At 43.9% G+C, this 14240-nt stretch overlaps 1 protein-coding gene across 1 annotated transcript in view; it reads right to left on the minus strand.

The window, feature by feature from the left end:
- SREBF2 (sterol regulatory element binding transcription factor 2) overlaps positions 1-11282 on the minus strand; it is a 35709-nt gene extending 24427 nt beyond the window's left edge. Inside the window, exon 1 of the mRNA XM_081928648.1 lies at positions 11017-11282. Coding sequence (XP_081784774.1) covers positions 11017-11101 — 85 coding nt within the window. The 5' untranslated portion in view covers positions 11102-11282. The remainder of the gene's footprint in view (positions 1-11016) is intronic.
- Between the last annotated feature and the right edge of the window lie 2958 nt (positions 11283-14240).

Here is a 14240-nt window from a genome sequence, read left to right on the forward strand (position 1 = left end):
AGCCTTGTCTACTGTGACATACCCATACTTTGAAACTCTTCAATCACTCCAACCTACATTTACCACGTGGTTTTTACATTTACATTTTTGCCTTTTGCTTTCAGTCAAGCATTTGCCACCAAGTGATTAAGATTTGAAATATATTGGGTTGTGTTCAGCTACGTTTTACTCAGAGTCGACCCACTTAAACTAATGGACTGAACTCAGCCATTGATGCTAATTTCCATGAGTCCTGTGTAAGTACTGTATGCAACCCATAATGTTATTTGTTCTTGATGCCTGGGTGCTATTTCTCGTTTTTGCTGCTATTTGAATTCTTCAGTTGTTTGCATTCTATGTGTGCTGCTTTTATAACATTGTTTGTTTTGTTATCTTGTATGCTGCCTTGAGAACCTGACAGGGTCAATAAATATAAATATTTTAAAGACAAATATTTGGTCAACATGCCAGAGCCCATATAACAGTGGTATTTTAGCCTCAATAAAGCATAAGCCAGAGATATATTAAGTAATGCTCTTACGCATATGTATGTGGAAATAAGCCTCACGGAACTAAGGACTAAACTACATGCTCCACAGGACATCAGTATTTTCTTTTTTAATGAAATGCAGTCATGACGGGGGGAGCACTGCTACAATTTGATCACAGCAGTTGAACCCTTTCCCCCTTCCACCCCACCTTCTGCTATAAAACACACACACACACACACACCTGGTATCATTTGCTTCACGGTGGGAAGAAAAATGTGGTTAACTGTATTCTTTTCCTTCAATGGGCAGAACGGTAGCCTGCAGGGCGGGGCGGGGGGGAGGTGTTTACTGGGACAACAGCACTAGGGGTGGGCTCAATATCTGCTCTCCCCAGGAGGGCTGATCAACTGAGATTTCAAGACAAAATAAGAATGTTGGACAACCCTGTGTAGCACGTGTAACAGAAGGGGAAAGCTAGGAGAGGGCTGTTTATGCCCTTCCTTGTGCAACTGCTGCACAACAGCCTTGTAAGGTAAGCCAGTTGCATCTTAACTATCCAGTAATCACTGCTGCCACCACTCCTTCTTGTCACAGCCCCCAGATGGGACAGAATTCTGGGGTGCTCAAGAAAATATCTAGGATTCTAAGACAAGGTGTCCTGTGCCTCCCAGCAATATCTCTTCTGGACAATGGGACTAGTATCAGTATCAAACTGCTTCTCCCAGCCTTAGATTTGGCATAGGCTGCTCTTTTCCCCATGAAACCAACTCTTTCACCCTAGCAGCATATGAACTACAGCCAGGCAAGTTTACCCGAACCTGAAGATTGGCAAATACACACTTCAGACCCCAACAGCCAAATTAGATTTTAATTACGAGTAGAAAGGAGAGAACTTACTTACAAACCAACATAGCATAGGTGGTTAGTTGCAGCATTTTCTGATGGTGAATGATGGACCCGAAGGGAAGGGACAAAGGAACAATTTCCCCAGACCCTTTTACGGGGTTTTTCCCACCCATGTGTGTCTGAATGACAGTTGGCTCTTTTCAAAGAATGTCACTTTTGACAGATAACTAGTGTGGCACTTGGATACAGTTGGAGAGATACAGACACCCACTGGGGCAGGCAAAGATGGTTACAGTGGTACCTCTGGATGCGAACGGGATCCGTTCCGAAGCCCCGTTCGCATCCTGAGTAGAACGTAACACGCGACTGTGTGCCTGCACGTGCGTGGGTTGCGTTTCGCTGCTTCTGCTCATGCACGTGATGTCATTTTGAGCGTCTGCACATGCGCGAGCGGCGAAACCTGGAAGTAACACGTTCTGTTACTTCCGGGTCGCCGTGCAGCATAACCTGAAAACGCTCAACCAGAAGCATATTTAACCCGAGGTATGACTATATTGCTTGGAGGAAATGGCCACTGGGATTGCTCACTCTTAGTGCCAAACAGAAGCATTCCTAGGCTTCTGGATTCGGAACTGGGTTAGAGTATGTGCTTGCCTTGCTCAGGCTTAATGGATGATAGGATAACAATGTTTTTCTGCACGGCATGCAGTTTGATCCTGAACAACAGCACCAAGTAAACAAGCACAGGATCAGGCTGCAAAGGTTCCACAGGAGGAGTTTGCTTCAGCGTCTCCTTGCATCACTATCATTTATAACCAGTTCTACCATTCATATCAGCAATGTGGACTAGCTAAATAAATTAGCTAAGGAAACAAAAATCAGCAATCTGGATAGAAACTCTGTAAGCACGTTCGGTTAGCAGCTGCAAAGTTGTGGCATTAAAACATTAAGAATGGAAGCAGTAATAAAGCTGCAACTTTGCCAACGGCTACATGTACTTACTAGCATTTCCTCCTACAGATTTAACAAGTGCCCAGAACATGTGTTGTTGTTGTTTAGTCGTGTCCAACTCTTCGTGACCCCATAGACCAGAGCACGCCAGGCACTCCTGTCTTCCCAGAACATGTACACATGGCCTAATGGCACACAATGTATGTGCAACCTTTCAGACATTACTAGTGCAAGTTTAGAGCAAGGCACATTCAAAGTATGCTGGTAATTTCATTCTAAGATTTAAGAGAGAAAGCCATGGTTCACTTCATTAACAGCAGAGAGTTCTGTTTATTAGGAGGAACCCGCTACTATGTTTGTTTGTTTTTAGAACCATAGAGCTGTAGAGTTGGAAGGGACCCTGAAAGCCATCTAGTCCAACCCCCTGCAATGCGGGAATTTCAACAAGCAATCCCCCAATTTGAAACCTTACTGGACCCTGCTTAGCTTTGCAAATGTGCTAGCAGTTTTATTGCTGCAGCAATAGGACAATTTAGGTGACAGTTTAGGTGACCCCAATAATAATAAAGGATACTGTCATACTGTCACTTTTAGATTGTTTCTAAAGAACCAGTTTATTGCATTCTTTCACTAAGCAATAAACTGTGACTTTGTGCTGGAGTGTCCTTCTGCGAAGCTCCATATACCAATTGTGTTTCACAGTCAATAGAATCAGCTGAAGTCGAAGTTGCCATTACAATACAAGTCATCAGCGGATACATTTGTCTTGGCTGACAAGTGTTGCTTTCAAGGAAAGCTGTAGCCAGGATAACATTACAGTTGCTGTTATGTTATTGAAGTAGCTGAGAACAGGTCCTTAGAACAGAACGGAGTCAGACAACGTGTGCAATTTATGAGCAGGCTGCTGTTCTCCCAGCACATACAGGCATGTCAGCCAGAGTGTACCCACACCACATCTTGGCAACCACATACTGTTAAAGAGGGCACCATTCTTAACATGCGCAAAGATCTCTTCCCAGATTGGGAGCAGGTCAGCCTGCCAAAAATTGTGGATCGAATGTCCCTAATTGTACTGAGATCACAAAAACTAGACAAAGCTTCCTGCCAATTTCCGAAGTAGGAAGCTTAGAAAGCAGATCTTGTAACTGCAGAAGTCACTAAGTAATCAAACCTAGAAGCCTGTGGAAGCAACTAAGAACAACCATTCAGAGTACAAATAAGCAGTTCTGTTCATGCTGCAAGCTCCGCCAAGTTAGTGGCAAATGAGCCACTCCCAGGATCAGGGCTATTGTGGATAGTCTAACTGATCAGCACTGGGAAACAAGACTTGATACATATGGAAAACCTGTTAGGCAAGGAATATTGGTCAGACTTACAAAGAAGCAAGGGAAGACTATTCACCTGACAGAGTTCAGCTGAGAGGTGAAGGGATAAAAGGAAAGGAAAGGGAGCCAAGACCACATACACCCACCCAGAGGCTTTAGTGATTCTTTGGAGAACAAAAAGGGTGCAAGTTTAGGAAAGTGAAGATATGAACCCTCATTTATAATCTATGGTGCAATCAGGAATGCAATTCCAGCAGAAAATAGCAATGGGTTGAAACTCTCCCAAAATAAAAGTTATCACTAGAAGAGATCAACAAAAAGTTTGTGTCTTCCCTCACAGCTTCCCATGCCTCTTACGGAGATCCATCTGACTATGTAACCCAGGCATAGGCAAACTCGGGACTACAACTCCCATCATCCCTAGCTAACAGGACCAGTGGTCAGGGATGATGGAAATTGTAGTCTCAAAACATCTGGAGGGCTGAGTTTGCCTATGCCTGATGCAACCAATCTCCATTAAGGAAAACCTCTACAACAACCTTCATTAGCCTCCAGATATTTTGGACAGCAATTCTCATCACCCCCAGTCAGCACAGCCACTGTCTCTGCAAGTCTATCATATATAATTGACAATGTTGTTCAAATAACGCCACAGATTTTCTGGTCCAACCAATTCTTCAAACTTCAGCAAGAGCAAATATAGTATAATGATCTCAGAGCTACTAAGCTACCTTGCTGAGAGATGTAACTAGCTCAGGCATGGAAGCACTACAGAGGCAGGTGCCTAAGGGAGCCCATATGACAGGTTACAGTTTCTACCACACAGCCCTTGGGCCACAATTAAGCCCTAATTGTTGCTACTCTCTCTATCCCCAAGCCGTTTTCTTTTGACTACACGAGGCAGACATGATGATATCATCCTATGATCCCTTTATTTGTCAGAACTATTCTGCAAAGTGCAAATGGGAACCAACTTTAGAAATATCATGTAACTGGCATTTATAACAAGTAGAAGGTAAAGGTAAAAAAGGTAAGGTAAAGGACCCATGGATGGTTAAGTCCAGTCAAAGTTGACTATGAGGTGTGGCTCTCATATCGCTTTTCCGGCCGAGGGAGCCAGTGTTTGTCCACAAACAGCTTTCCGGGTCATGTGGCCAGCATGACTAAACCACTTCTGGCCCAACGGGGCACTGTGACAAAGTCAGAATGCATGGAAATGGTGTTTACCTTCCTGCTGCAACAGTACCTATTTATCTACTTGCACTGGTGTGCTTTTGAACTGCTAGGTTGGCAGGTGCTGGGACAGAGCAACGGGAGCTCTGTCCACTGTCATGTGGATTCAAACCACTGACTTTTCAATCAGCGAGCGCAAGAAGCTCAGTGATTTAGACCACAGTGCCACCCACATCCCTTGAATAACAAGTAGGATAGAAATTTGAAAAGTATGGAGAGGATTCACTGACCACTTTACCCCATTGAAGTTGATAGTATAAATTGCTAACATTTCAACCCTACCCCAGAACTCCTCCTCTTGATATTGGACCTCCTGTATAAAAAGAAAGCTGCAGGTATATTATTTTAAAATTACATACAATAATTATTACCTGGTATCTAAATTCTTAACTTGGCTTTTTCTATTGAGGGGGAAGAGAGACATGGGACCCCTGTTTTGGAATGTTATTTGATTAGGGGTTCAGAAAACACTTGGATTTTCTGCTGAAAATTGTCCCCCCCCCTTTGGTTGTCTTCCTCACATGTCTGAAAGAAGCCAAGTACGGAATGTTTTTCAGCAGTATGAGCCCCTGCTCTGGTCAATAGCCTATTTCCTATTGGGGTGTCATGACTGCTCCCCCCCACACACACACACATAATAAAATTGGCCAGGTGAAACACACTTATTTAAACATGTGCAGTTTGGCCCTGAGGCCCTTGGAAAATTAAAAAAATCACAACATTTTGCTACTGTAAATATTTCAGGGGTCATGCATATGCTTAGCATAGAAAGACCCACATGAAATTATTGGCATGGAAAATATCTGTGCCTGTAACCTTAGGGAGCCATTGCCCTTCCTGATGGACAGAATGGGGCTACAAAATGATCTACTGGTCTGTTGAGATAGGAGACTTCCTCATATTTCATCACATCTCCTTCCCTTTTAGAAAGAAATCAACATACTCACAACCCCCGCTATACTTCTTCCTGTTACTACTACTGTGAAGCCACTATAACAACTGATAAACAGAGACTGGTGACACAGATAGGAAGCCAAAATATTTGCAACTGGAAAGACTTGTTTTAAACTAAGAGAGAGAGAAATCTTAACATACAACCATAGCCAAGAGATAGTCAAATGTATCCTGAATTTCAAACTATCCTATGTTTTTTAAAAGTCAGGACTTTGGGGTGGTTGCCATGTAATGCCAAACCAGGTGCTGCACATATTTGTCATAAGCTACCGCACTCACTCTCCCACTTCCTCTACACATGCTGCTTTACTGACTTCCTTTTGCTTTTGTGTTCAAGCCCTCCAAATTAAGATGTATATGCTTGAATTCTGGTTTGCAATCCTCATTTGAGAGGTTTGTGCAAGCCCTAGTTTGGATGAAACAGAAAACAATGTTTTCTATGAAAGAAATTCATTAAAGCACAGCATACGAGAAAAGGGTAAGGAGAGACTATGCAATCAATGGGCTCATAATATTACTGTACATCAAACCACGGTTTGGCATCTCATGTGAACCAACCATAAAAGAAAAATGGGGGGGGGGGGAGAACAGACACGTTTAAACATTCATGTCTGGCTGTAAGCATTCATATTTTGAACACTGATAAATCGCAACCTACTCTGTCAAATTTATGATGTCAAGGTTCCCCCCCTTCCATTTATTTACATAGAAAAAACAGGCTTAAACTTATGTATGAGAGAGATGGGTATGTACTAGAGTTATCTCTTAAATGTGCTTGTTTGTATTACATTCTGATACTATTTCAAGCAAAACTGTTTCACGGGATATACAGCTGATTTCTTAATTAAGCAGATAAGACCAATAGTGGGTCCAACAGTCAAGAAGGCTATTTCTGCAAATGCTGTGTAGAAGGAAGTGAGGGGCAGATGGGGCTCATCAACCTGGGAAGGTAGCCCATCTAGGAGAAGGAAAACTCTGATCCTAAACCTCCACTGCCTTGTGGGATATTCTTTGGGAGACAAAAAGGCTAAGGAGTAAACCCTACACAAAGGGGAATCCCTAAGACCGTTGAATGGTGCCTTGTATGCCTCCTTCCAGCAACTCCTGCAGCCAAGCTGGTGCCAAATTTCTGGCTCTGCTTTCCTTTGGACCACATCAGTGGGGCCAAGGGGGGGTCTTCTTGTTTGGGCAGCTCAGGACCCCCACCCACCCACTGCCCAAGCCTGTGCTCCAGCAGGTCATTTTGGTAGGCTAACACAGCTGTAAATGCCAACAACAGCACTTCCCTGAGAAGATGTGGACAGCAATTATCTCTTAAACATCTCGCTTCATTTCCAAAGGCTATACCAGAGTTGAAAACATCTCAGGCACAAGAAAAGACAAGGATCGATTATCAACATCTAGGAATTTACAAGAACAGAGGTTAGCACCTAAAAATGTAAAGTGGAATGCTAGGAATTTGAATTTTTTCTAGAACAGGTTTCTTCGTACATCTCTCTTCTGAATCCTCTTGTTTTTCCATGTCTTTCCTCAAAGGTTTCCCCAGAGGCTGACTGCTACTGTGTGGATAAGACAGCCCATGACTGCCTTGCAGAAGCAGTAACCAGATTGCTTACAGTTGTTGCTGGAACACGGCTGCACAAGAAGCATTATGTGCAAAGGGAGAGAGAAACTTGCCAGTAAGATAACAGGACTAAAGGGCAGTTCATACTTTATGTAGCAAATATGGTTTCTGCCAGTACACCAGAGTTACATAAGTGTGAAAGAAAAATATCCACATGCATCTTTAAACATCCACATTCACAGACGTAGCAATCCTGGCCCAATCAGAGTTCCCACATGGACATGTATAAGAGCATGTACACAGCTGTATATGTTCAAGTGGTTGTGTTTTTACACTTGTAGATTGTGTATTTACACTTGTGAATTACACAACAATGTTTGCCGTGTAAAGCCTTAAGCTACTCTCACACTACCTAAGCAAGGCAAAAGTAACAGTTATGGGTTGGTTGTAACAGAATACAATGGTACCAGACAATAATGAAAAATCTGCTTCTTCGGTCAAATTGTCTTGTACAACCAAAACCATCTCAATTTAAATACCCGATACAAAGCTTTACAAGAAAAAAAGTAATGAAACCAATTTGTCACCCTTGATGTTTAATAACCTATAATTTACAAATTCTTTCCTGATCTCAGCAGCTTGTAGAACACATTGTGCAATGTTAAGAGTAACGTCTGACGTTATCTGCTACTGAAAATATCAGGTTTCTATTTTCCACTTGCTATAAGAAATCTAGTTTTTTTTTCCTTTAACACACTTCTTTTCAGATAGTTCTTTCAAGCACTCTGATTCTGAAGAGCTACACCTCAAGTCAAGCATTTTTTTTCCTAGCAAACAAAATATTTTCCCAATCTGTATAAACACATGAAGTTAGGAGTGCCGGAAATGTGCAAAGGTGAATCAAGTGGGTACATGTAATTTAAAACACTGAGCAATGTTTCCCAATAGTGAGGTACTATACAAAGTAACCTTACAAGAAATATGTTGAAAGGCTAACTATTTTGAGTCGTGCTAAAAATAGAGAGGAAAAAGGAATCATATTGACTTTTAAAAGGTGGGACAGGAAGGACTTTGCAGTAAGTTCCCCAACTTTTAAGACAGCTATTTTTAGTATGCATTAAATCGAGAACATTGCTGGAAAAACGGCAGGTATAAAAAGTAGAAACCTAGAAGGCAAATACATTGACAGTCAAATTCAAATGAGATGCCTGAATAAGGACCCTTAATCACAGGCCAAAGACATTTCCATCTGGTTCTCATTCCAGGAAGCTACATTGCAATCAACAGTCTTAATATTCAGGATGCTTCCATACACACAAAATCCTTGCCAGTCAGAAGAGGTGGCAGAACCAGCATGAGAGACCACCTGAGGGCTATGCAGTCCATTTTCCAATTGCAGTGCTTCCTAAGGTGAAAGTTACCTACGGTACTTTCCTATAGGACACTGCCATACTGTCTCAAACCAGTATTCCAAATAGCAGCAACTCTCCAAGGTCTCAGGCAAGGGGTTCTCCTAGCAATACTTTGGGAGAGTAAATAAATGACCTTCTGCATGCAAAGCATGTATTCTCCTCTGAACTGTGCCCCCTTCTTATGCTTCCAACTGTGCACTACAACAGCAAAACAAGAGAAGTGGAACCTAATATTTTGATAAGCCTGGAGCCAGCATTACTTAAAATAATGGTTACTATTCCTCAGTGTCATATTGCAATGAAGAAGAGTACAGTAACCTTTTTGGGTAAATATTTAGGATTTTTTTCACACATGCCAACACAGCTACTTCTACTTTTTGAAGCTCTTAAGCAACTGTAAATAGTACAAATAGCAGAATACTTTTGATGCAGACATTCTGCAAATCTGTAGTGTCCAGTAGCTTTTAAATAACATCCCTTTATTTACATTTTAGGGAAGTACACTAGACTACTCAGCTGAAAAATACCTGCAGAACACTAGCTTCTCACTATTGCAGACAGTAGGTTCTTGAATCATGGAAAACTATGGCCATTTGACTCAATAAACCTGTCTTAACACCAACTACCTACTCCACTATTACTCCCCTCTTTCTTGACAAGATACTTGAGCAGATGGTCATTCTTCTATCATTTTGCTGTGTCCTTGCCAGTTCAGTTTCTGACCTGGATATAGCACCAAGAGGGCATTAGGGTGCTGACAATCTTCTGACAACAAGAATTGTACTATCAGATCTTTCTGCAGCTTTCATAGTTGCTGAACATACAGTAAATTCCTGTGAAGCTGGCTACAGAATATTTTTAAGTTCCTTCCTCTTCCATGAGTTGGATAATTAAGTTTTAATGGGTTTTTGTCAGGACCAGCCCCAATATATTTTGGCACCTGAGCAGCACCCCTAAATTATGTAGATTTTCCCTTGCAGACAGGGGGACATCAGGAACATGGGGAGAAGACTGGCATCGGGATCTGCTGACCCTGTGGATCCTGCCGCCTAAAGTAGTCACCTCATCTTGCCTCATGGGTGAGGTAAGTAAATGTTTCGGATCAGAATGACAAATGCCATCATCATACACTGAGCTATAAACTCAAAACATTACAGATAGCAACTACCAAGTGAAACCAAGAGACAGAAACTGCTTTCTATTTGTCACACACCTCCTATACCAAATTAAGGCAAGCTTCACCATGATCCAGGTCACACTGCAAAGTGTTTGTCTCCAAAATGACAAACCTACAGGGGAAAAAATGATTCCTGTGTATAACTTCCTTTTCCTTAACACTCTCCAGCCCCAGGCACCTACACACATTCTTTTGCCACATATCCACTGGCTACACTGATAATTTACATAGATGTGAAAACCACCTGCCAAGTAAGGCACATGAATGAACTTAAATCAGCACCTTCCAGATTTCAGTGATATGTACTGTACTCCGATCAGGGGCTTCCAGACACTGCGATGCGGGACGGGCAGCCTTCAGACTTGCTGGGTCCACTTTGTTGTTGTTGTTTTTACTACAGCCCCAAGTCCCAACCAACTAGAGCCAGATACAAAAGAATTCTGAGACCGGGGATTTGTTCCAATCGCTGAGAGAACCTACCAGTTAGACCCATATCTATCTTCTGCCCAGCCCTGACCCGGGCCACACCTTAAGTAATGAATTCCGATATGCAGGTAACACTCACTCAATTCACTCTGCTGGCACAGGCTGGCTAACTGTGCTCAGAAATAAGCCCCCTCCCCACCCACCCCTAAACTCAAGGATGCTTAGGATCCCAGGTAGCTGTGCACACTGGGCTGCAATCCCGAACTTAGCAGCGCTTGCATAGCGGGCCTTGCTCGCGAGGAAGCACCGCGGGGGGGGGGGAGGTTATCCCACGGGAATCCTGTCAAAAGTCCACAGCGCGCGCATCCCTCTGAGGAACCTTTCGCCCTCTCTTGAACAGTGAATTTGGGGAGGGGGGAGGAGAGCCATAGCGGGGTGAGGAGCGTGAAAACAACCATGGCTGTCGCCACGCATCTTGCGCGACACCTGCCAGCCCATCCAGCCAGGCTTATCCCGCCCTCCAGGCACTTCGCGGTGAAGGGGTGGCGACAGCCCTCTTTCCCCGCGGCGAGGGGGCATCACGGGCGGCGGCGGCAGCGGCGCCTCGGCCCCAGCGCAGGCCGGGCGCGCCTTCCTTCCCCTCCCCGCGCGCACTCACCGTCGATGTCGCCCAGCGTGAGCTCGTCGCCGAGCTCCGTCAGGGTCTCCATGGTCTCCATGCTGCTCAGCTCGCCGCTCTCCATCGCCGGCGAGGCGCAACCGGCTCCTCCGCCGCCGCCCGCGAGTCAGCAGCCCGTCCCAGGGAGCGGCCGGGGTGACACCCAGCGCGTTAACCCCTTCCCGGCCGGGCGGCGCTGCCTCAGCTCCGGCTCCCGAGGCTCCCGGCCCCGTGCGGCGGCGCCATCTTGGCCGAGCCTCCGCCTACTCCGCCCATCCACCTGCGAGGAGCCACCGCTGCGGCCTGGGCTTGTTGTCAATGAGACCAGGTCCCCGCCGGCCAATCAGCGGGCAGAGCGGCTCGTGGTGTGATGGCGCGTCAGCGATCAGCAGCTTTCGTTAGCGTGCGGCCGGGCAATCCCCTCCCGGGCGGCCCGCCTCTCTGGATTTGAATATGCATAAGGAGGCGGAGATCTAACCCGTGTTCGGGTTTGAACTTGAAAGTGACAGGGCGCCCCTCCGTCCCTCCAGCAGAGGAACGGGATCGCCGCCGTACTAGACTGTGACACCGTGCGCCGCACAAGCAAACCAAAAACGAAGTGTGTTGGTCCCGTAGCGAGAAGTCCTAACATCCAGAGTCAGGCAATACCTTTATAATGAACGGTCAAAATGCCAAAATAAGGAGCAAGCTTTCGAGTTATCCAGGTCTCTTCGTCGGTCTGGGTGTAGTGGGGCGGGAAGTCTGCATTTGATCATTGCAGTTCGAAATGGATGATTTACTTACCTCCTTTGCACAAACTTTTTGAATAAATCGTGGCAGTCAAAACTCAACCCTCAGGATTGAGCATTGACAGGTTTGGTCAAGTGGCTCTAGGCTTACTTTTCCGAATAGAATTCTGCATAAGTAATAAAATCAACTTCACCACAGGTTTCAGCTTGAGAAGAGAAGTCAAGTCTTTCTAGACCATGATGGGTCTTTATGGGGATGCAATGCCATACTGGGTGCTCTATTTGTTAGATATGACAAATTGCTCGCTACTGCAGCTGGTGCTATTAGACACTGCGCTCCAATTGGAGAATAGCCTTTACCAAAGATGTCATGGACTTTGAAGAAGCACGAACTCAGGACGCAAGGGAGAAATGAGCTAAGAGGAAGACACATTTGGCAAACCCTCACCGTGATCAACTCCTGCCCAGAAACCCATGTCCCCACTGTGGAAGGACGTGTGGATCCAGAATGGGCCTCCACAGTCACTTACAGACTTACTGTTAAGACTGTGTTCATGGAAGGCAATCTTACTTGGCTACGAGTGATCGCCAAATCTTTACATGTGCACTTTCCCAGCCCGTTAAAAAAAAGCATCTTGAGCAAGGTATTTTGTATGGCACCTAATATTTCCATCTCATTTTTTCCTCAGTATTCTAAGGATTTAAATCTTATTTAAGCATCCATTCAAAGACACTTCACATGTTATATTTGTCAATGGTATGGTCTCTTTCAGTTGTTTATATATGCATATCAGTGTTATAACGTTCTGTGCCAAGGCCAGGAATACAGTGTTCTTCCTATGCACAAACACTTTTAAAACAAACATCACAAAACACATGCATTATCCAGAAATGATCCATGATTGCGTGTTTCTCCAAGGTTACAGGAAGCAGCTGAGGAGTGTCACTGTGAAAACAGCTCCTGACCTTTCCTGTCGGCACTGATAGGAGGGGATTGCCTGTTTTTTTTTCTAGAACTCAAAGATAAGTGTTAAGTCCTACAATGCACAAAATCTTATTCTGTGGTTCTGCATCTGTTGCCTCTCTCCCACTTCCACCATTGCTTCTCAATCAATTATCCAAATAAATAGTGCCATACTTTCACTGGATTATTCAAGAGGTGGCAGTGCAGGTTAACTAGGGATTGAAAGTAATAAATGGAGCATGTTCACGTTCTCAGATGTGGCTTCAAGAAGAAAAGTTGATGCCAACACTTCACCAAGCACCAGTGGATTAAGTTTCTTCTTGTATCTGCTTAGCAGTGCTGCATTAGTTTTACAGAGTCAACAGGATACAAAAAGTTGTGTTTGATGTGAGAAGCAGCGGCACAGAGCCATACTGAAGATAAAAAACCAATGATACTGACCATATCTAATACCCTTGAATGATTAATTCATGGATGTTCCATCCCCATATATTACACAACATTAAAGCTCATGTGTTTTGGACAGCATCCTTGGCCTTTCAGATTAAAGGAAGTGGGCAAGATGGAATTCAAGAACGCTTGCCACAAGTTTTGAGTGTTCAGTTAATATATTAGTGAGCAAAGATAAAAACAAAAAGGTGGCTAACTGAAGAAAGTTTCCCTAAATTAGAATTTCTGTCACTATTCTATGTCCTAGGGTAAATTTCCATGCAAAATAGCTTTAGTTTCCTCCTTGTTTCATATGGTGTAAAGTTTACAGTGTAATCCGAGGGCATTTTTGGTGGACACACACACACACATCCCTTATATTCTTATGTTCTGTGTTCAATCCACAGCATCTTCAGGCAGGACTGGGAGAGACTGCCTGAAATCCTACAAAGCTACTTCCAGTCAGTGTGGACAATACTGAGCTAGATGGTATAAAGCAGCTTTCTGTAAACTTTAGGATTGGGCAATGTTAGAGAGAAATGATCAGCTCTGGGTATTTCTTGCAGGTGTTTGATGTTGCAAACTAATTAGAAAACCATCTCTAGAAATGCTACATGTATTTGGAACTGAAAAACCTGCTGCTTCATCTCCAGCCAAGAAAACATTGAAACAGTCCTACTTTTACGTCACACGTTAAAGAGAGTCTGTCTTTTCTTCTTTGGCGATCACTCATAGCCGAGTAAGATTGTCTTCCATAAACACGGTTTTAACAATGAGTCCGTAAGTGACCGTGGAGGCCAATTCGGGATCCACACGTCCTTCCACAGTGGGGACATTGGTTTCCGGGCGGGAATTGATCACGGTGTGGATTTGCCAAGCGTGCCTTCCTCTTAGCACGTTTCTCCCTTCCTCTTAGCACGTTTCTCCCTTGCATCCTGAGTTTGAGTGTCTTCACTGACAATCGTAAAAAGTATTTCCCATGCTATCAAGAACCATGCCTCACAAGCCAGTGACAAATGTTTGCATATTTTTTTTTACAATTTTCTGTTTTATTCAAGAAAAACAAAGTCCATTTAAATACATATCCAAAACCAAAGCAAATG

The sequence above is a fragment of the Podarcis melisellensis genome (genome assembly GCF_964234715.1).
Source record: "Podarcis melisellensis genome assembly, chromosome: 10".
Taxonomy (NCBI): domain Eukaryota; kingdom Metazoa; phylum Chordata; class Lepidosauria; order Squamata; family Lacertidae; genus Podarcis; species Podarcis melisellensis.